At 58.4% G+C, this 21,476-nt stretch overlaps 1 protein-coding gene across 1 annotated transcript in view; it reads right to left on the reverse strand.

Moving 5' to 3' along the window:
- LOC127027941 (uncharacterized) overlaps nt 1-17,117 on the reverse strand; it is a 39,840-nt gene extending 22,723 nt beyond the window's left edge. The window contains exons 1-10 of the mRNA XM_050913795.1: nt 16,851-17,117; nt 16,571-16,648; nt 16,381-16,479; nt 15,814-15,921; nt 15,366-15,428; nt 14,832-14,926; nt 11,109-11,181; nt 10,567-10,748; nt 9,832-9,904; nt 9,134-9,205 (exon numbers count right to left, since the gene is read on the reverse strand). Of these exons, the coding sequence (XP_050769752.1) occupies nt 9,134-9,205; nt 9,832-9,904; nt 10,567-10,748; nt 11,109-11,181; nt 14,832-14,926; nt 15,366-15,428; nt 15,814-15,921; nt 16,381-16,479; nt 16,571-16,648; nt 16,851-16,920 (913 nt within the window). The 5' untranslated portion in view covers nt 16,921-17,117. The remainder of the gene's footprint in view (nt 1-9,133; nt 9,206-9,831; nt 9,905-10,566; nt 10,749-11,108; nt 11,182-14,831; nt 14,927-15,365; nt 15,429-15,813; nt 15,922-16,380; nt 16,480-16,570; nt 16,649-16,850) is intronic.
- Nucleotides 17,118-21,476: the final 4,359 nt, after the last annotated feature.

Consider the following 21,476-nt stretch of genomic DNA (forward strand, 5'->3'; position numbering starts at 1 on the left):
GGAGCCTTGTTCTCCCCTTCTGCCTTTTCTCCAGCATGGGCACTGCTTGCAGCCGCTCCCAGTTTTGGGACGCGTCTCCCACTTAGGGACCCCAGCAAGACTGCTCAGTACCTGAGTCCGTTCGAAAAAATTCATATACGCCGCCGTGGTGGTCTTCTCCGGGCTTTGACAGCGCTGCCAAAAAGCAGAGACGACAGGTAAAGCCTCAGCAGGGCTCAGGCACAGAGGATGGAGGAGGACGGGGAGGTTCCCTCGAAGCCCCTGCCCGATCTGGGAGTCAGGGCATCGCTCTGGACCTCAGCTCACGGGAGGGATCCCGCTCTGTGCTGCCCTTGGGCCTTGGGCCTCTAGGGACTCTGGGATGCAGCCACCGCGGGAGGTACATTCGATTAAGAGTCCCGTTTCCATCACCTGCGGAACGTGCTGCAGATGCCTCGACCCCAAAACACTTTCAGCTTTGGCTGCTGACGTGAGGTGCAAGAGCGGGCACCGGGGGAAGAGCCTGCTGACACACAGCGATCCTGATGGGTGACACCGGCTGAGCATGGGACAGCAATTACCTGGCGTGCCGGTGGCTTTCATCGCCTCCGTTTCTTTGGCAGAGACTGGTAGAGAGCCACTGCTTCCTTCTGGAAACGCCTCCTTCCGCACAGCCTCTCGTTCCGACTCTGAGAAAGAAGCGGGACAGTTGGATCAGATGGAACCGTTCCCCGTCAGGGAGATGGCATCTTCAGGAGGCAACACTTCTCAAAGACATCGATCAGGCTTAGCGCAAAAAACGCCTGGGCTTTTGGGGCTGCCCTAGTCACTGCTCCGAACCACAGCCACGCCTGAGCTGCTGGGAGCAGCTCAAACTGCCTACCGCCATCTGCACAAAGCAGCTCCGAGCCGTACTGGTAAAAGTGGGGCAGCAGCTGCCGCTGGCGCTCGCTGGAACCCCAACTGCACAGAGGCTCTCCCGTCTCTCTCCAGCCAGCGCCTGCAAGGCGGAAGCCAGCATCGCTGCTGCGAGCTCTGATACGACCCCTTCCCGCTGTGCAGGCTACAGCGTGTCCCGACGTCTATCTAAAACTCCCGGTTTGCTGACTCCCACGGCTAAGGCAGGAGTGAAATGTACCACACCGTGTCCTTCTCACAGTTCCTCCAGCATCCTGCCTCAGGACCTTCAGATGCCTCTGGGGACTTTTTTCCTCCTTCAGCTTGGGGCTTTGCTCTTGGAGACCTTAACAGAAAGTATTTGGTTAGTTTCACATGAACACATACAGAAACCGAGCACTCAGCCTGTGAGGTCAGCAGAGACAGACTAACTCACCCTGCGATGCCAGCTGGCTCTAGCGCAGCATCCAGCCGAGGAGCTGGAAAAGTCCTCCCTACGGGCACTTCTGTAACTAAACACGCAGAGAAAGCTCCGTCATCTAGTGTGATCGACATCCGGCAGAACGAACGGCAGAAGCGGTAAGGGATCACGCAAGGAGAGGGCACACACGTGCACGTCTCCGTCCTCACACCTGCCGAGCCGCCCGCTGGCTGACCTTTGGGCTTTGAGCTGGCAGCTCTCAAAGGAGAAAAAGCCATGATGACGTACCCATGCCATCTCCCAGAGCTCAGTCCTGAACCCAGCCGGAAGCTGGATCACTGTCACCCACAAGCATGGCTGCAAAGAAGCGCAGGACAGAACAGCTCCCGTGACACAGTTCCAGATACTTCTTCAGATCAGAGTGGCAGCGAGTGCAATTCAAAGACGGATTACTCCACAGCACTCATCTCTCCCTTCCACTCAGAGACATGTGCAAGGAGTACCGCGTGCCTGCAATGGCACCATGCTGGGCAAAACGAACCACGCAGGGAGCTGCCGGGAGAAGGGCTCCCTGGAGGTCACACCAGCTCTAAACTCAACCCCAAACAACCCGCTGCTTGGCAGCCGCACCGGGAGCAGCTCAGGCTCCGAGGCTGGCAAAGACAGCTTCGCCAGGCAAAGCGCCCCGAAGCACATCTCTGAGCCTGACCCGTTCCTCTCTGCTCTTCTCCATGTCTGCGCCTTGCCACGGAAGGACAACTGCATGTCAGACGCAAGAAGATGAAAAAGGTAGATGCGCCTTCCTCCCACTGACTTACCTGTGGGATTGCCTCAGGCCTCGAGGACAGGAATAGACCAAGAAGTCGGGAAGCCGTCGACCTTGAGAGGACTTAAGGCAAATTGCACGTGACAAGCTGTTGCCACATTGTCAGTGGGTATTGTTTTCAAGGAAAGGACATGGAGAACGTACCTCCAGGTGCCGCAAGGGCTCCAAACCAACGTCCAGCCGAGAAGCTGGATAACCGTTGCCACCGCCCTCATCTAGAAGCAAGCACAGATGAGAAACGTTCCCTGCATGTTGGGATCCACTTCTGCCTGAGTGAAACTGCAGGCACCGGAAGGGGTCAGTAACAACGTGGAGCCAGACGTAGGTGGAGATTGCCAAAGCGGCAGAGGGGCCTGGTGACCTCTTGCTGCTCCTTGCAGCTCTCCACACACTCTTTCCAGGCCATGGGCAACACCCTCGACGAGCGGATGGACCAACGTACGGCCCCCTGCGCTTTCTTACCGGAGAGCTCTCACGCACACAGAGGAAGCCCTCGCGAAAGCACCGGAGGAAAAAAAACATCATCCACGCTCCTCGGGAGAAGAGCCCGCCGGCCTGTGAAAGGCTGCACCAGCACCACCCCTTACCTGCTCCCCGTGCTCGCCACGGAGCAGCCCTGCATGCAGGGCCACCAGGAGGAGGAGAGGAGAGAGTGGCGGGCAGGGCCATGGCCCCCCTGTGCTCGCACCATGCTGCTGCTGCTGCTGCTGCTGCTGCTGCTGCTGCTGCTGCTGCCCCGCTGTGCCCGCTGCTGCGCTGCTGCTGCTGCTGCTGCTGCTGCAGTAGTCTGGCCGGGGCTTAGCGGTCAGTGCTTATGACTGCGCGGCATCGTGGGGCGCTGTGACCTCACAGCCCCGCTGTGACCTCACAGCCAGGCCGAGGCTGCGTGGATGGCTCTCAGGTGCTCGTGGAGGGGCACTGGAGCACAGCCAGGGAGCTGCCCTCCGGGTTGGGGAGCCCGTCCCGTCGGCAGCTCCGTCCAAGGGCTGGACACAGTCCCACCCGGGCTGAGCCCCCAGCTCTGCGCTGTTTTCCGGGCACTGTCAGAGGGGCGGTGAGGAGCTCACAGTCCCCCAGAACGGCAAAAAACCACAGCCAAGGGATGCTGACCTCCTCGGTGCTGTTACCAACAGCTCAGAGCTGAAGAGGAGTGATTCAGTGTCGAGACAAGTGCAAGATCCCCTCCTGGAGGCAGCTGGCAGGCTGGAGCCCAGTTTGGCGCCTTGGGGGACCCCAGGGCTAACGAGTCACTCTGTTTCACGGGAAAGATGAAGCCTTTACTTTTCCATTTCTTCTTCATGTGAAATTGAAGGAATCCTTTCTGTCAGGGTCCTCAAAGAGCAAAGTCAATCAATAAAACAGTAAAAATAGTCTCTTAAATTATTGACATGCAAAAGGAAGCCTCGAGAGAGCAGCTGGTGGTATAGGCTGCCCGACCAACCCAGTGGCCTTCGCTGATGAGTGACTACATCAGTGGACGAGGGAAGAGCTACCCATGTCATCTGTCTGGACTCTGTAAGGCCTTTGACACAGTCCCCCCCAACATCCTCCTCTCTCAGTTGGACCTGATGGACGGACTGTTCGGTGGATAAGAAGTGGTCGATGGTCGCATCCAGAGGGTAGTGCTCACGGCTCGATGCGCGGACGAGATCGGTGACGAGCGGTGTCCCTCAGGGACCAGTACTGTTTAATATCTTCATCAACGACATAGACAGGGCATCGAGTGCACCCTCAGCAAGTTTGCAGGAGACACCAAGCTGAGTGGTGCGTTGACAGCACGCCCGAGGACGGATGCCATCCAGAGGGAGCTGGACAAGCTCGAGAAGCGGGCCCACGTGAACCTCGTGAGGTTCAACAAGGCCAAGTGCAAGGTCCTGCACCTGGGTCGCGGCAAGCCCCGGTATCAATACAGGCTGGGGGATGAAGGGATTGAGAGCAGCCCTGCCGAGAAGGACTCGGGAGTACTGGTGACGAAAAGCTGGACGTGAGCCGGCAACGTGCGCTCGCTGCCCAGAACGCCACCCGTATCCTGGCTGCATCAAAAGCAGCGTGGCCAGCAGGTCGAGGGAGGGATTCTGCCCCTCTACTCCGCTCTGGTGAGACCTTCTCCTGGGAAGAAAAGCAGAGCGAGCTGCGGTTGTTCAGCCTGGAGAAGAGAAGGCTCCGGGGAGACCTGATTGCAGCCTTTCAGTACGTAAAGGGGGCTTATAAGAAAGATGGGGACCGAGTTTTAGTAGGCCTGTTGCAACAGGACAAGGGTAATGGTTTTAAACTAGAAGAGGTAGATTCAGACTAGCTATAAGCAGGACATTTTTTTGCGCTGAGGTGGCGAAACACTGGCACAGGTTGCCCAGAGAGTGGCAGATGCGCCGTCCCTGGAAGCATTCAAGTCAGGTTGGACGGGGCTCTGAGCAACGTGATCTAGTTGAAGATGCCCTGCTCATGGCAGGGCGGTTGGACTAGATGACCTTTAAAGGTCCCTCCCAATGCAAACCATTCTATGATTCTATGATTCAAGGTGCTGGGAGCACTGACTGCAAAGAGCGAGTCAATCTGAGTGTGAAATATGTGTTAGGATAAGTCAAGTGGCTTTTGCCCCTGAAAGCATGTGGCAGAGGAAGAAGGAATTGGTCGGAGTGGTTTTGGGTGAGTGGAGCAGAAGTTCCATTAACTTGAGTGCCCGAGAGTGCCTGGTCTCTCCGCTACCACAAACTGAATCAAAAGGAAGACTTGCCTGGTTGTGCCCAACTCGTTGTGTTCGAGCATCTCCCCAGTCTCACAGCCCTAACCTGCACTGGCTCCCATGTCATACGGTGTCACCCCATCTCCTGACACAGACCCCGGAGGACAATCATGCGGAATTCACGAGGGAAACCCGACCAATTGCCGTGAAAGGGGAGCTGGCAACCACGTCTTCCGTCACCTCTCACACTCAGTGGTGACTGAGGGTGCTCCCCAGTTTCCCCTTTCTGCTTTGTCTTTGTACAGAGACAGGCTGGGTCTTTTCTATTGCATTGACTTTAGGTGAGTTCTCCCCTGGTTTTCATCCGTGGGGTGTACAGTGGTCAAGAGCAGAAGAAAGACATGGACCTGCTTGAGCGGGTCCAGAGCAGGGCCACAGAGGTGATGAGGGGGCTGGAGCAGTGTCAGTAGCTGAGGTGTCTAAAGTTAGGTCCCCTGCACGCTATCAACGAGTCTGTGACAAATAGGGGAAAAAAGACTCCAGCCCTGCTGTCTCTCAACAGGAGGATTGCATCAAACCAAAAGTCAGTCTGGCCTAGGGTGCCTGCCTGTGGTGAAGCCCAATTGGCCACCCCCAATTGGTGATGGCCCATCAATTAGGCCCCTCCCAGGGCCCATTAATTAGCGAGGCCCTTGTTTGGCCTCCAGGACATTGGCTTGTCAGGCTTGTGTCCCTGGAGGTGCTCTTGAGACTGGCCAGGTGGGGCTCCCATCACCGCCTCCCGCACCGTGCGTCGGCCAGGTTGGTGTCGCTGTCTGTTGCTGGCCATGGTTGTGGGCTCCCCCAGCCCCTCGGGCCCCGCTGCCGTCGGAGGAGCCCCGTGCCTGGCTCCTGCCTGCCGACACCGTGGGCACCCACGGCTGCGCCCGGGCATGGGCGCAGCCAGTGCTGGTGCCTCGCGGGGTTTGCTCTAGGTGCCACCCGGACACTTGTGCGAGAGCTCTGTCCCTCTCTATTTGGAGAGAAACGGCTGATCCCTGTAGCTGTGTGTCGGGGGTGCGTCCTCTGCAGGACATTCGTGTTTTCTGAGAAAATCACCTGCCTTCAGTTCAAAAGGTGTCTGGTGTCCTCAGGCTTTCGACACTAACACTTACACGATTGCCAAAGGATGCCAAATTAATTTTGTTTCAGGAGCTCTTTCTTGCACACTTGTAAGCAAAGGAAAAGCAGGAGCTTAGAACCTGAATGTATTTTCATGCTAGACCTGCTGCTAGTGTGTGTCATTAGGTGAAAGACTAAAGATCCATCAGCTTTATCGTCGTCTTTAATTTCTTGCCAGTGTGCTGGGGTTAAGGTGGCTGTTTGGTCAGTGCCCCCCCAACCCCTACCCTGGCGGGGCCGCCTTCAGCCCTTGCCGTAGGCCCCACCACGGGGCTCGGGGGCGGGGGGGCCGTTTTGGTTGGGCTGGGGCTGGAAGGCGCTGGGCTGGTTCCGCAGCAGCTGGGGAGCCGGAGCCGGGCTGGGGGGCCGCGGGGCCGTGGGAGGGCGGGCGCGCCGGTTTGCAGGCCGGAGCGGCGGCTGCTGGCGTTGCGTCCAGCTCTCAGGGGTGCCGGGGCGGCTGGTGTGGCTGGTGCGGCTGTCCGGGCGCGAGGGCCAGCCGCCGCTTTCCCGCTGGGCTCCTGAAGCTGCAGAGAGGCGCCTGTGGAGAGAGGAGGCCGCTGAGGCCCTCAGCTGCAGACGGGACACAGGGACTGTGCTCCACAGCACGGCCCAGAGCTGGCAAGGCTCACCACCACGGGCGGAGCTGCTGGCACGCCTTGGCCGAGGTGGATGCCTGCACCTCATGGCACCACCAAGCAGGGGAATCCTCCGGGCAGGTTCGCTGGTCAGGAGCGGGCGCGAGGGCGCCTCTCGCTGTCTAGGGCAATCTCGTCCCCCGCGCTTTCTCGTCCTGACCTTGCTTTGCCTCTGCCTGTCGCTCCTGGGGCTGCTCTTGTCCGGGCAGGGCCACTTTGAGCTAACGCTGGCTCCAGGCAGAGCGGCTCCCGAGAGGAAGGCCCAGGACTTAAGAGGCCAATTAAAGCACCTGACAGCAGCAGAAACCTCCGCAGAGTTTTCTGGCCAACCGCTCACTCGCCACTCCACAGCAGCCTGACTAGAAAGGCTTCGTGGCCACAAGCAGCCATCGAAGGAAGCAGTGGGGGGAAAATCAATGACTCACTGTTTTCTCTTCCTCCGCCGCCGGATCACGACACAGCACAACAGTATCGCAAGTGGCAGGGAAATCAGGAGTGCTGCTGTGCCTATCATACAGTTCCTTCGCACGTCTTGAGGACAGAAGACGCTTGCGGAGCTCTGGGCATTGCTCTGGGACTGTAAACACTTGTGGTTCTCTCGCCGACCACATCTGGAGGAGCAATTTGGAACGTTAGGCCGTCCTGTGCACCACTGGTAAGCTTGCAGCACGTTTGATATGGCCGGGAAGTTCTCTGTTCCCCCCGGAGCTGGTGCCTGGAGCACGCTCCCACCCTTTGGGACAGGTTGTCCCAGCGAACAAAACTCGGCAGGCCAGAAGGAGAGCCCGGGGGGAGCGCAGCTGCTTGACCAGTCGCTCCTTCGAGGGACACGGACACAAACCATCCCTGCAGCAGGCATGCCACCCCCAACTCTCCCTCCCGCCGGGCCAGCTCCCACACCCCGAGGGGACGGCGTCAGGCCCTCTGAGGAGACACCGGAGCCTTGTTCTCCCCTTCTGCCTTTTCTCCAGCATGGGCACTGCTTGCAGCCACTCCCAGTTTTGGGACGCGTCTCCCACTTAGGGACCCCAGCAAGACTGCTCAGTACCTGAGTCCGTTCGAAAAAATTCATATACGCCGCCGTGGTGGTCTTCTCCGGGCTTTGACAGCGCTGCCAAAAAGCAGAGACGACAGGTAAAGCCTCAGCAGGGCTCAGGCACAGAGGATGGAGGAGGACGGGAGGTTCCCTCGAAGCCCCTGCCCGATCTGGGAGTCAGGGCATCGCTCTGGACCTCAGCTCACGGGAGGGATCCCGCTCTGTGCTGCCCTTGGGCCTTGGGCCTCTAGGGACTCTGGGATGCAGCCACCGCGGGAGGTACATTCGATTAAGAGTCCCGTTTCCATCACCTGCGGAACGTGCTGCAGATGCCTCGACCCCAAAACACTTTCAGCTTTGGCTGCTGACGTGAGGTGCAAGAGCGGGCACCGGGGAAGAGCCTGCTGACACACAGCGATCCTGATGGGTGACACCGGCTGAGCAGGGGACAGCAATTACCTGGCGTGCCGGTGGCTTTCATCGCCTCCGTTTCTTTGGCAGAGACTGGTAGAGAGCCACTGCTTCCTTCTGGAAACGCCTCCTTCCGCACAGCCTCTCGTTCCGACTCTTGAGAAAGCAAGCGGGACAGTTGGATCAGATGGAACCGTTCCCCGTCAGGGAGATGGCATCTTCAGGAGGCAACACTTCTCAAAGACATCGATCAGGCTTAGAAAAAACGCCTGGGCTTTTGGGGCTGCGCCTAGTCACTGCTCCGAACCACAGCCACGCCTGAGCTGCTGGGAGCAGCTCAAATCTGCCTACCGCCATCTGCACAAAGCAGCTCCGAGCCGTACTGGTAAAAGTGGGGCAGCAGCTGCCGCTGGCGCTCGGCTGGAACCCCAACTGGCAGCAGAGGCTCTGCACCGTCTCTGTGGCTCGCCAGCGCCTGCAAGGCGGGAAGCCCAGCATCGCTGCTGCGAGGCTCTGATCGACCCCTTCCCGCTGTGCAGGCTACAGCGTGTCCCGACGTCTATCTAAAACCTCCGTTGCTGACTCCCACGGCTAAGGCAGAGTGAAATGTACCCACCGTGTCCTCTCTCCAGTTCCTCCAGCATCTGCCTCAGGACTTCAGATGCCTCTGGGGACTTTTTTCCTCCTTCAGCTTGGGGCTTTGCTCTTGGAGGACCTTAACAGAAAGTATTTGGTTCAGTTTCACATGAACACATTACAGAAACCGAGCACTCAGCCTGTGAGGTCAGCAGAGACAGACTACTCACCCCTGCGATGCCAGCTGGGCTCTAGCGCAGCATCCAGCCGAGGAGCTGGAAAAGTCCTCCCTACGGGCACTTCTGTAACTAAACACGCAGAGAAGCTTCCGTCATCTTTTGTGATCGACATCGGCAGAACTGAACGGCAGAAGCGGTAAGGGATCACGCAAGGAGAGGGCACACACGTGCACGTCTCCGTCCTCACACCTGCCGAGCCGCCCGGCTGGCTGACCTTTGGGCTTTGAGCTGGCAGCTCTCAAAGGGAGGAAAAAGCCATGATGACGTACCCATGCCATCTCCCAGAGGCTCAGTCCTGGAACCCAGCCGGGAAGCTGGATCACTGTCACCCACAGGCATGGCTGCAAAGAAGCGCAGGACAGAACAGCTCCCGTGACACAGTTCCAGATACTTCTTCAGATCAGAGTGGCAGCGAGTGCAATTCAAAGACGGGATTACTCCACGGCACTCATCTCTCCCTTCCACTCAGGAGCATGGTGCAAGGAGTTACCGCGTGCCTGCAATGGCACCATGCTGGGCGAAACGAACCACGCAGGGAGCTGCCGGGAGAAGGGGCTCCCTGGAGGTCACACCAGCTCTAAACTCAACCCCAACAAGCCCGCTGGCTTGGCAGCCGGCACCGGGAGCAGCTCAGGCTCCGAGGGCTGGCAAAGACAGCTTCGCCAGGCAAAGCGCCCCGAAGCACATCTCTGAGCCTGACCCGTTCCCTCTCTGCTCTTCTCCATGTCTGCGCCTTGGCCACGGAAGGAGCAACTTGCATGTCAGACGGCAAGAAGATGAAAAGGTAGATGCGCCTTCCTCCCACTGACTTACCTGTGGGATTGCTCTCAGGCTCGAGGACAGGAATAGACCAAGAAGTCGGGAAGCCGTCGACCTTGAGAGGATCTTAAGGCAAATTGCACGTGACTAAGCTGTTGCCACATTGTCAGTGGGTATTGTTTCAAGGAAAGGGACATGGAGAACGTACCTCCAGGGTGCCGCAAGGGCTCCAAAACCAACGTCCAGCCGAGAAGCTGGATAACCGTTGCCACCGCCCTCATCTAGAAGCAAGCACAGATGAGAAACGTTTCCCTTGCATGTTGGGATCCACTTCTGCCTGAGTGAACTGCAGGCACCGGAAGGGGGTCAGGTAACAACGTGGGAGCCAGACGTAGGTGGAGATTGCCAAAGCGGCAGAGGGGCCTGGTGACCTCTTGGCTGGCTCCTTGCAGCTCTCCACACACTCTTTCCAGGCCATGGGCAACACCCCTCGACGAGCGGATGGACCAACGTACGGCCCCCTGGCGCTTTCTTACCGGGAGAGCTCTCACGCACACAGAGGAAGCCCTCGCGAAAGCACCGGAGGAAAAAAAACATCATCCACGCTCCTCGGGGAGAAGAGCCCGCCGCCTGTGAAAGGCTGCACCAGCACCACCCGCTTACCTGCTCCCCGTGCTCGCCACGGAGCAGCCCTGGCATGCAGGGCCACCAGGAGGAGGAGGAGGAGGAGGAGGTGGCGGGCAGGGCCATGGCCCCCTGTGCTCGCACCATGCTGCTGCTGCTGCTGCTGCTGCTGCTGCTGCTGCTGCCGCTGTGGCCGCTGCTGCTGCTGCTGCTGCTGCTGCTGCTGCTGCTGCAGTAGTCTGGGCCGGGGGCTGAGCGGTCAGTGCTTATGACTGGCGCGGCATCGTGGGGCTCTGTGACCTCACAGCCCCGCTGTGACCTCACAGCCAGGCCGAGGCTGCGTGGGGATGGCTCTCAGGTGCTCGTGGAGGGGCACTGGAGCACAGCCAGGGGAGCTGCCCTCCCGGGTTGGGGAGCCCGTCCCGTCGGGCAGCTCCGTCCAAGGGCTGGGACACAGTCCCACCCGGGCTGAGCCCCCAGCTCTGCGCTGTTTTCCGGGCACTGTCAGAGGGCGGTGAGGAGCTCACAGTCCCCCAGAACGGCAGGAAACCACAGCCAAGGGAGTGCTGACCTCCTCGGGTGCTGTTACCAACAGCTCAGGAGGCTGAAGAGGGAGTGATTTCAGTGTCGAGACAAGTGCAAGATCCCCTCCTGGAGGCAGCTGGCAGGCTGGAGCCCAGTTTGGCGCCTTGGGGGACCCCAGGGCTAACGAGTCACTCTTGTTTCACGGGAAAGATGAAGCCTTTACTTTTCCATTTCTTCTTCATGTGAAATTGAAGGGAATCCTTTCTGTCAGGGTCCTCAAAGAGCAAAGTCAATCAATAAAACAGAAAAAATAGTCTCTTAAATTATTTGACTTACCTGTGGGATTGCTCTCAGGCTCGAGGACAGGAATAGACCAAGAAGTCGGGAAGCCGTCGACCTTGAGAGGATCCTGCAAAAGGAAGCCTCGAGAGAGCAGCTGGTGGGTATAGGCTGCCCGACCAACCCAGTGGCCTTCGCTGATGGAGTGACTACATCAGTGGACGAGGGAAGAGCTACCCATGTCATCTGTCTGGACTTCTGTAAGGCCTTTGACACAGTCCCCCCCAACATCCTCCTCTCTCAGTTGGACCTGATGGACGGACTGTTCGGTGGATAAGGAAGTGGTCGGATGGTCGCATCCAGAGGGTAGTGCTCAACGGCTCGATGCGCGGACGGAGATCGGTGACGAGCGGTGTCCCTCAGGGACCAGTACTGTTTAATATCTTCATCAACGACATAGACAGGGGCATCGAGTGCACCCTCAGCAAGTTTGCAGGAGACACCAAGCTGAGTGGTGCGGTTGACAGCACGCCCGAGGGACGGGATGCCATCCAGAGGGAGCTGGACAAGCTCGAGAAGCGGGCCCACGTGAACCTCGTGAGGTTCAACAAGGCCAAGTGCAAGGTCCTGCACCTGGGTCGCGGCAAGCCCCGGTATCAATACAGGCTGGGGGATGAAGGGATTGAGAGCAGCCCTGCCGAGAAGGACTCGGGAGTACTGGTGGACGAAAAGCTGGACGTGAGCCGGCAACGTGCGCTCGCTGCCCAGAACGCCACCCGTATCCTGGGCTGCATCAAAAGCAGCGTGGCCAGCAGGTCGAGGGAGGGGATTCTGCCCCTCTACTCCGCTCTGGTGAGACCTTCTCCTGGGAAGAAAAGCAGAGCGAGCTGCGGTTGTTCAGCCTGGAGAAGAGAAGGCTCCGGGAGACCTGATTGCAGCCTTTCAGTACTTGAAGGGGCTTATAAGAAAGATGGGGACCGAGTTTTTAGTAGGGCCTGTTGCAACAGGACAAGGGGTAATGGTTTTTAAACTAGAAGAGGGTAGATTCAGACTAGCTATAAGCAGGACATTTTTTTGCGCTGAGGGTGGCGAAACACTGGCACAGGTTGCCCAGAGAGGTGGCAGATGCCCCGTCCCTGGAAGCATTCAAGGTCAGGTTGGACGGGGCTCTGAGCAACGTGATCTAGTTGAAGATGGCCCTGCTCATGGCAGGGGGGTTGGACTAGATGACCTTTAAAGGTCCCTCCCAATGCAAACCATTCTATGATTCTATGATTCAAGGTGCTGGGAGCACTGACTGCAAAGAGCGAGTCAATCTGAGTGTGAAATATGTGTTAGGATAAGTCAAGTGGCTTTTGCCCCTGAAAGCATGTGGCAGAGGAAGAAGGAATTGGTCGGAGTGGTTTTGGGTGGAGTGGAGCAGAAGTTCCATTAACTTGAGTGCCCGAGAGTGCCTGGTCTCTCCGCTACCACAAACTGAATCAAAAGGAAGGACTTGCCTGGTTGTGCCCAACTCGTTGTGTTCGAGCATCTCCCCAGTCTCACAGCCCTAACCTGCGCTGGCTCCCATGTCATACGGTGTCACCCCATCTCCTGACACAGACCCCGGAGGACAATCATGAGGAATTCACGAGGGAAACCCGACCAATTGCCGTGAAAGGGAGCTGGCAACCACGTCTTCCGTCACCTCTCACACTCAGTGGTGACTGAGGTGCTCCCCAGTTTCCCCTTTCTGCTTTGGTCTTTTGTACAGAGACAGTCTGGGTCTTTTCTATTGCATTGACTTTAGGTGAGGTTCTCCCCTGGTTTTCATCCGTGGGGTGTACAGTGGTCAAGAGCAGAAGACAGACATGGACCTGCTTGAGCGGGTCCAGAGCAGGGCCACAGAGGTGATGAGGGGGCTGGAGCAGGTGTCAGTAGCTGAGGTGTCTGAAGTTAGGTCCCCTGCACGCTATCAACGAGTCTGTGACAAATAGGGGGAAAAAAGACTCCAGCCCTGCTGTTCTCTCAACAGGAGGATTGCATCAAACCAAAAGTCAGTCTGGCCTAGGGTGCCTTGCCTGTGGGTGAAGCCCAATTGGCCACCCCCAATTGGTGATGGCCCATCAATTAGGCCCCTCCCAGGGCCCATTAATTAGTGAGGCCCTTTGTTGGCCTCCAGGACATTGGCTTGTCAGGCTTGTGTCCCTGGAGGTGCTCTTGAGACTGGCCAGGTCGGGCTCCCATCACTGCCTCCCGCACCGTGCGTCAGCCAGGTTGGTGTCGCTGTCTGTTGCTGGCCATGGTTGTGGGCTCCCCCAGCCCCTCGGGCCCCGCTGCCGGTCGGAGGAGCCCCGTGCCTGGCTCCTGCCTGCCGACACCGTGGGCACCCATGGCTGCGCCCGGGCATGGGGCGCAGCCAGTGCTGGTGCCTCGCGGGGTTTGCTCTAGGTGCCACCCGGACACTTGTGCGAGAGCTCTGTCCCTCTCTATTTGGAGAGAAACGGCTGATCCCTGTAGCTGTGTGTCGGGGGTGCGTCCTCTGCAGGACATTCGTGTTTTCTGAGAAAATCACCTGCCTTCAGTTCAAAAGGTGTCTGGTGTCCTCAGGCTTTCGACACTAACACTTACACGATTGCCAAAGGATGCCAAATTAATTTTGTTTCAGGAGCTCTTTCTTGCACACTTGTAAGCAAAGGAAAAGCAGGGAGCTTAGAACCTGAATGTATTTTCATGCTAGACCTGCTGCTAGTGTGTGTCATTAGGTGAAAGACTAAAGATCCATCAGCTTTATCGTCGTCTTTTAATTTCTTTGCCAGTGTGCTGGGGGTTAAGGGTGGCTGTTTGGTCAGTGCCCCCCCAACCCCTACCCTGGCGGGGGCCGCCTTCAGCCCTTGCCGTAGGGCCCCACCACGGGGCTCGGGGGCGGGGGGCCGTTTTGGTTGGGGCTGGGGCTGGAAGGCGCTGGGCTGGTTCCGCAGCAGCTGGGGAGCCGGAGCCGGGCTGGGGGGCCGCGGGGGCCGTGGGGAGGGCGGGCGCGCCGGTTTTGCAGGCCGGAGCGGCGGCTGCTGGCGTTGCGTCCAGCTCTCAGGGGTGCCGGGGCGGCTGGTGTGGCTGGTGCGGCTGTCCGGGCGCGAGGGCCAGCCGCCGCTTTCCCGCTGGGCTCCTGAAGCTGCAGAGAGGCGCCTGTGGAGAGAGGAGGCCGCTGAGGCCCTCAGCTGCAGACGGACACAGGGACTGTGCTCCACAGCACGGCCCAGAGCTGGCAAGGCTCACCACCACGGGCGGAGCTGCTGGCACGCCTTGGCTGAGGTGGATGCCTGCACCTCATGGCACCACCAAGCAGGGGGAATCCTCCGGGCAGGTTCGCTGGTCAGGAGCGGGCGCGAGGGCGCCTCTCGCTGTCTAGGGCAATCTCGTCCCCCGCGCTTTCTCGTCCTGACCTTGCTTTGCCTCTGCCTGTCGCTCCTGGGGGCTGCTCTTGTCCGGGCAGGGCCACTTTGAGCTAACGCTGGCTCCAGGCAGAGCGGGCTCCCGAGAGGAAGGCCCAGGACTTAAGAGGCCAATTAAAGCACCTGACAGCAGCAGAAACCTCCGCAGAGTTTTCTGGCCAACCGCTCACTCGCCACTCCACAGCAGCCTGACTAGAAAGGCTTCGTGGCCACAAGCAGCCATCGAAGGAAGCAGTGGGGGGAAAATCAATGACTCACTGTTTTCTCTTCCTCCGCCGCCGGATCACGACACAGCACAACAGTATCGCAAGTGGCAGGGAAATCAGGAGTGCTGCTGTGCCTATCATACAGTTCCTTCGCACGTCTTGAGGACAGAAGACGCTTGCGGAGCTCTGGGCATTGCTCTGGGACTGTAAACACTTGTGGTTCTCTCGCCGACCACATCTGGAGGAGCAATTTGGAACGTTAGGCCGTCCTGTGCACCACTGGTAAGCTTGCAGCACGTTTGATATGGCCGGGAAGTTCTCTGTTTCCCCCCGGAGCTGGTGCCTGGAGGCACGCTCCCACCCTTTGGGACAGGTTGTCCCAGCGAACAAAACTCGGCAGGCCAGAAGGAGAGCCCGGGGGGAGCGCAGCTGCTTGACCAGTCGCTCCTTCGAGGGACACGGACACAAACCATCCCTGCAGCAGGCATGCCACCCCCAACTCTCCCTCCCGCCGGGCCAGCTCCCACACCCCGAGGGGACGGCGTCAGGCCCTCTGAGGAGACACCGGAGCCTTGTTCTCCCCTTCTGCCTTTTCTCCAGCATGGGCACTGCTTGCAGCCGCTCCCAGTTTTGGGACGCGTCTCCCACTTAGGGACCCCAGCAAGACTGCTCAGTACCTGAGTCCGTTCGAAAAAATTCATATACGCCGCCGTGGTGGTCTTCTCCGGGCTTTGACAGCGCTGCCAAAAAGCAGAGACGACAGGTAAAGCCTCAGCAGGGCTCAGGCACAGAGGATGGAGGAGGACGGGGAGGTTCCCTCGAAGCCCCTGCCCGATCTGGGAGTCAGGGCATCGCTCTGGACCTCAGCTCACGGGAGGGATCCCGCTCTGTGCTGCCCTTGGGCCTTGGGCCTCTAGGGACTCTGGGATGCAGCCACCGCGGGAGGTACATTCGATTAAGAGTCCCGTTTCCATCACCTGCGGAACGTGCTGCAGATGCCTCGACCCCAAAACACTTTCAGCTTTGGCTGCTGACGTGAGGTGCAAGAGCGGGCACCGGGGAAGAGCCTGCTGACACACAGCGATCCTGATGGGTGACACCGGCTGAGCATGGGACAGCAATTACCTGGCGTGCCGGTGGCTTTCATCGCCTCCGTTTCTTTGGCAGAGACTGGTAGAGAGCCACTGCTTCCTTCTGGAAACGCCTCCTTCCGCACAGCCTCTCGTTCCGACTCTTGAGAAAGCAAGCGGGACAGTTGGATCAGATGGAACCGTTCCCCGTCAGGGAGATGGCATCTTCAGGAGGCAACACTTCTCAAAGACATCGATCAGGCTTAGAAAAAACGCCTGGGCTTTTGGGGCTGCGCCTAGTCACTGCTCCGAACCACAGCCACGCCTGAGCTGCTGGGAGCAGCTCAAATCTGCCTACCGCCATCTGCACAAAGCAGCTCCGAGCCGTACTGGTAAAAGTGGGCAGCAGCTGCCGCTGGCGCTCGGCTGGAACCCCAACTGGCAGCAGAGGCTCTGCACCGTCTCTGTGGCTCGCCAGCGCCTGCAAGGCGGGAAGCCCAGCATCGCTGCTGCGAGGCTCTGATCGACCCCTTCCCGCTGTGCAGGCTACAGCGTGTCCCGACGTCTATCTAAAACCTCCGGTTGCTGACTCCACGGCTAAGGCAGAGTGAAATGTACCCACCGTGTCCTCTCTCCAGTTCCTCCAGCATCTGCCTCAGGACTTCAGATGCCTCTGGGGACTTTTTTCCTCCTTCAGCTTGGGGCTTTGCTCTTGGAGGACCTTAACAGAAAGTATTTGGTTCAGTTTCACATGAACACATTACAGAAACCGAGCACTCAGCCTGTGAGGTCAGCAGAGACAGACTACTCACCCCTGCGATGCCAGCTGGGCTCTAGCGCAGCATCCAGCCGAGGAGCTGGAAAAGTCCTCCCTACGGGCACTTCTGTAACTAAACACGCAGAGAAGCTTCCGTCATCTTTTGTGATCGACATCGGCAGAACTGAACGGCAGAAGCGGTAAGGGGATCACGCAAGGAGAGGGCACACACGTGCACGTCTCCGTCCTCACACCTGCCGAGCCGCCCGGCTGGCTGACCTTTGGGCTTTGAGCTGGCAGCTCTCAAAGGGAGGAAAAAAGCCATGATGACGTACCCATGCCATCTCCCAGAGGCTCAGTCCTGGAACCCAGCCGGGAAGCTGGATCACTGTCACCCACAGGCATGGCTGCAAAGAAGCGCAGGACAGAACAGCTCCCGTGACACAGTTCCAGATACTTCTTCAGATCAGAGTGGCAGCGAGTGCAATTCAAAGACGGGATTACTCCACGGCACTCATCTCTCCCTTCCACTCAGGAGCATGGTGCAAGGAGTTACCGCGTGCCTGCAATGGCACCATGCTGGGGCAAAACGAACCACGCAGGGAGCTGCCGGGAGAAGGGCTCCCTGGAGGTCACACCAGCTCTAAACTCAACCCCAACAAGCCCGCTGGCTTGGCAGCCGGCACCGGGAGCAGCTCAGGCTCCGAGGGGCTGGCAAAGACAGCTTCGCCAGGCAAAGCGCCCCGAAGCACATCTCTGAGCCTGACCCGTTCCCTCTCTGCTCTTCTCCATGTCTGCGCCTTGGCCACGGAAGGAGCAACTTGCATGTCAGACGGCAAGAAGATGAAAAGGTAGATGCGCCTTCCTCCCACTGACTTACCTGTGGGATTGCTCTCAGGCTCGAGGACAGGAATAGACCAAGAAGTCGGGAAGCCGTCGACCTTGAGAGGATCTTAAGGCAAATTGCACGTGACTAAGCTGTTGCCACATTGTCAGTGGGTATTGTTTCAAGGAAAGGGACATGGAGAACGTACCTCCAGGTGCCGCAAGGGCTCCAAACCAACGTCCAGCCGAGAAGCTGGATAACCGTTGCCACCGCCCTCATCTAGAAGCAAGCACAGATGAGAAACGTTTCCCTTGCATGTTGGGATCCACTTCTGCCTGAGTGAACTGCAGGCACCGGAAGGGGGTCAGGTAACAACGTGGGAGCCAGACGTAGGTGGAGATTGCCAAAGCGGCAGAGGGGCCTGGTGACCTCTTGGCTGGCTCCTTGCAGCTCTCCACACACTCTTTCCAGGCCATGGGCAACACCCCTCGACGAGCGGATGGACCAACGTACGGCCCCCTGGCGCTTTCTTACCGGGAGAGCTCTCACGCACACAGAGGAAGCCCTCGCGAAAGCACCGGAGGAAAAAAACCATCATCCATGCTCCTCGGGCAGAAGAGCCCACCGGCCTGTGAAAGGCTGCACCAGCACCACCCGCTTACCTGCTCCCCGCGCTCGCCATGGAGCAGCCCTGGCATGCAGGGCCACCAGGAGGAGGAGGAGGAGGTGGCGGGCAGGGGCCATGGCCCCCTGTGCTCGCACCATGCTGCTGCTGCTGCTGCTGCTGCTGCTGCTGCTGCTGCTGCAGTAGTCTGGGCCGGGGCTGAGCGGTCAGTGCTTATGACTGGCGCGGCATCGTGGGGCTCTGTGACCTCACAGCCCCGCTGTGACCTCACAGCCAGGCCGAGGCTGCGTGGGGATGGCTCTCAGGTGCTCGTGGAGGGCACTGGAGCACAGCCAGGGGAGCTGCCTTCCCGGGTTGGGGAGCCCGTCCCGTCGGGCAGCTCCGTCCAAGGGCTGGGACACAGTCCCACCCGGGGCTGAGCCCCCAGCTCTGCGCTGTTTTCCGGGCACTGTCAGAGGGGCGGTGAGGAGCTCACAGTCCCCCAGAACGGCAGGAAACCACAGCCAAGGGAGTGCTGACCTCCTCGGGTGCTGTTACCAACAGCTCAGGAGGCTGAAGAGGGAGTGATTTCAGTGTCGAGACAAGTGCAAGATCCCCTCCTGGAGGCAGCTGGCAGGCTGGAGCCCAGTTTGGCACCTTGGGGGACCCCAGGGCTAACGAGTCACTTTTGTTTCACGGGAAAGATGAAGCCTTTACTTTTCCATTTCTTCTTCATGTGAAATTGAAGGGAATCCTTTCTGTCAGGGTCCTCAAAGAGCAAAGTCAATCAATAAAACAGTAAAAATAGTCTCTTAAATTATTTGACATGCAAAAGGAAGCCTCGAGAGAGCAGCTGGTGGTATAGGCTGCCCGACCAACCCAGTGGCCTTCGCTGATGGAGTGACTACATCAGTGGACGAGGGAAGAGCTACCCATGTCATCTGTCTGGACTTCTGTAAGGCCTTTGACACAGTCCCCCCCAACATCCTCCTCTCTCAGTTGGACCTGATGGACGGACTGTTCGGTGGATAAGGAAGTGGTCGGATGGTCGCATCCAGAGGGTAGTGCTCAACGGCTCGATGCGCGGACGGAGATCGGTGACGAGCGGTGTCCCTCAGGGGACCAGTACTGTTTAATATCTTCATCAACGACATAGACAGGGGCATCGAGTGCACCCTCAGCAAGTTTGCAGGAGACACCAAGCTGAGTGGTGCGGTTGACAGCACGCCCGAGGGACGGGATGCCATCCAGAGGGAGCTGGACAAGCTCGAGAAGCGGGCCCACGTGAACCTCGTGAGGTTCAACAAGGCCAAGTGCAAGGTCCTGCACCTGGGTCGCGGCAAGCCCCGGTATCAATACAGGCTGGGGGATGAAGGGATTGAGAGCAGCCCTGCCGAGAAGGACTCGGGGAGTACTGGTGGACGAAAAGCTGGACGTGAGCCGGCAACGTGCGCTCGCTGCCCAGAACGCCACCCGTATCCTGGGCTGCATCAAAAGCAGCGTGGCCAGCAGGTCGAGGGAGGGGATTCTGCCCCTCTACTCCGCTCTGGTGAGACCTTCTCCTGGGAAGAAAAGCAGAGCGAGCTGCGGTTGTTCAGCCTGGAGAAGAGAAGGCTCCGGGAGACCTGATTGCAGCCTTTCAGTACGTAAAGGGGGCTTATAAGAAAGATGGGGACCGAGTTTTTAGTAGGGCCTGTTGCAACAGGACAAGGGGTAATGGTTTTAAACTAGAAGAGGGTAGATTCAGACTAGCTATAAGCAGGACATTTTTTTGCGCTGAGGGTGGCGAAACACTGGCACAGGTTGCCCAGAGAGGTGGCAGATGCGCCGTCCCTGGAAGCATTCAAGGTCAGGTTGGACGGGGCTCTGAGCAACGTGATCTAGTTGAAGATGGCCCTGCTCATGGCAGGGGCGGTTGGACTAGATGACCTTTAAAGGTCCCTCCCAATGCAAACCATTCTATGATTCTATGATTCAAGGTGCTGGGAGCACTGACTGCAAAGAGCGAGTCAATCTGAGTGTGAAATATGTGTTAGGATAAGTCAAGTGGCTTTTGCCCCTGAAAGCATGTGGCAGAGGAAGAAGGAATTGGTCGGAGTGGTTTTGGGTGGAGTGGAGCAGAAGTTCCATTAACTTGAGTGCCCGAGAGTGCCTGGTCTCTCCGCTACCACAAACTGAATCAAAAGGAAGGACTTGCCTGGTTGTGCCCAACTCGTTGTGTTCGAGCATCTCCCCAGTCTCACAGCCCTAACCTGCGCTGGCTCCCATGTCATACGGTGTCACCCCATCTCCTGACACAGACCCCGGAGGACAATCATGCGGAATTCACGAGGGAAACCCGACCAATTGCCGTGAAAGGGGAGCTGGCAACCACGTCTTCCGTCACCTCTCACACTCAGTGGTGACTGAGGGTGCTCCCCAGTTTCCCCTTTCTGCTTTGGTCTTTTGTACAGAGACAGGCTGGGTCTTTTCTATTGCATTGACTTTAGGTGAGGTTCTCCCCTGGTTTTCATCCGTGGGGTGTACAGTGGTCAAGAGCAGAAGAAAGACATGGACCTGCTTGAGCGGGTCCAGAGCAGGGCCACAGAGGTGATGAGGGGCTGGAGCAGGTGTCAGTAGCTGAGGTGTCTAAAGTTAGGTCCCCTGCACGCTATCAACGAGTCTGTGACAAATAGGGGGAAAAAAGACTCCAGCCCTGCTGTTCTCTCAACAGGAGGATTGCATCAAACCAAAAGTCAGTCTGGCCTAGGGTGCCTTGCCTGTGGGTGAAGCCCAATTGGCCACCCCCAATTGGTGATGGCCCATCAATTAGGCCCCTCCCAGGGCCCATTAATTAGCGAGGCCCTTTGTTTGGCCTCCAGGACATTGGCTTGTCAGGCTTGTGTCCCTGGAGGTGCTCTTGAGACTGGCCAGGTGGGGCTCCCATCACCGCCTCCCGCACCGTGCGTCGGCCAGGTTGGTGTCGCTGTCTGTTGCTGGCCATGGTTGTGGGCTCCCCCAGCCCCTCGGGGCCCCGCTGCCGGTCGGAGGAGCCCCGTGCCTGGCTCCTGCCTGCCGACACCGTGGGCACCCACGGCTGCGCCCGGGCATGGGGCGCAGCCAGTGCTGGTGCCTCGCGGGGTTTGCTCTAGGTGCCACCCGGACACTTGTGCGAGAGCTCTGTCCCTCTCTATTTGGAGAGAAACGGCTGATCCCTGTAGCTGTGTGTCGGGGGTGCGTCCTCTGCAGGACATTCGTGTTTTCTGAGAAAATCACCTGCCTTCAGTTCAAAAGGTGTCTGGTGTCCTCAGGCTTTCGACACTAACACTTACACGATTGCCAAAGGATGCCAAATTAATTTTGTTTCAGGAGCTCTTTCTTGCACACTTGTAAGCAAAGGAAAAGGCAGGGAGCTTAGAACCTGAATGTATTTTCATGCTAGACCTGCTGCTAGTGTGTGTCATTAGGTGAAAGACTAAAGATCCATCAGCTTTATCGTCGTCTTTTAATTTCTTTGCCAGTGTGCTGGGGGTTAAGGGTGGCTGTTTGGTC

Source organism: Gymnogyps californianus, unplaced genomic scaffold (genome assembly GCF_018139145.2).
Source record: "Gymnogyps californianus isolate 813 unplaced genomic scaffold, ASM1813914v2 HiC_scaffold_108, whole genome shotgun sequence".
NCBI classification, from domain to species: Eukaryota; Metazoa; Chordata; class Aves; order Accipitriformes; family Cathartidae; genus Gymnogyps; species Gymnogyps californianus.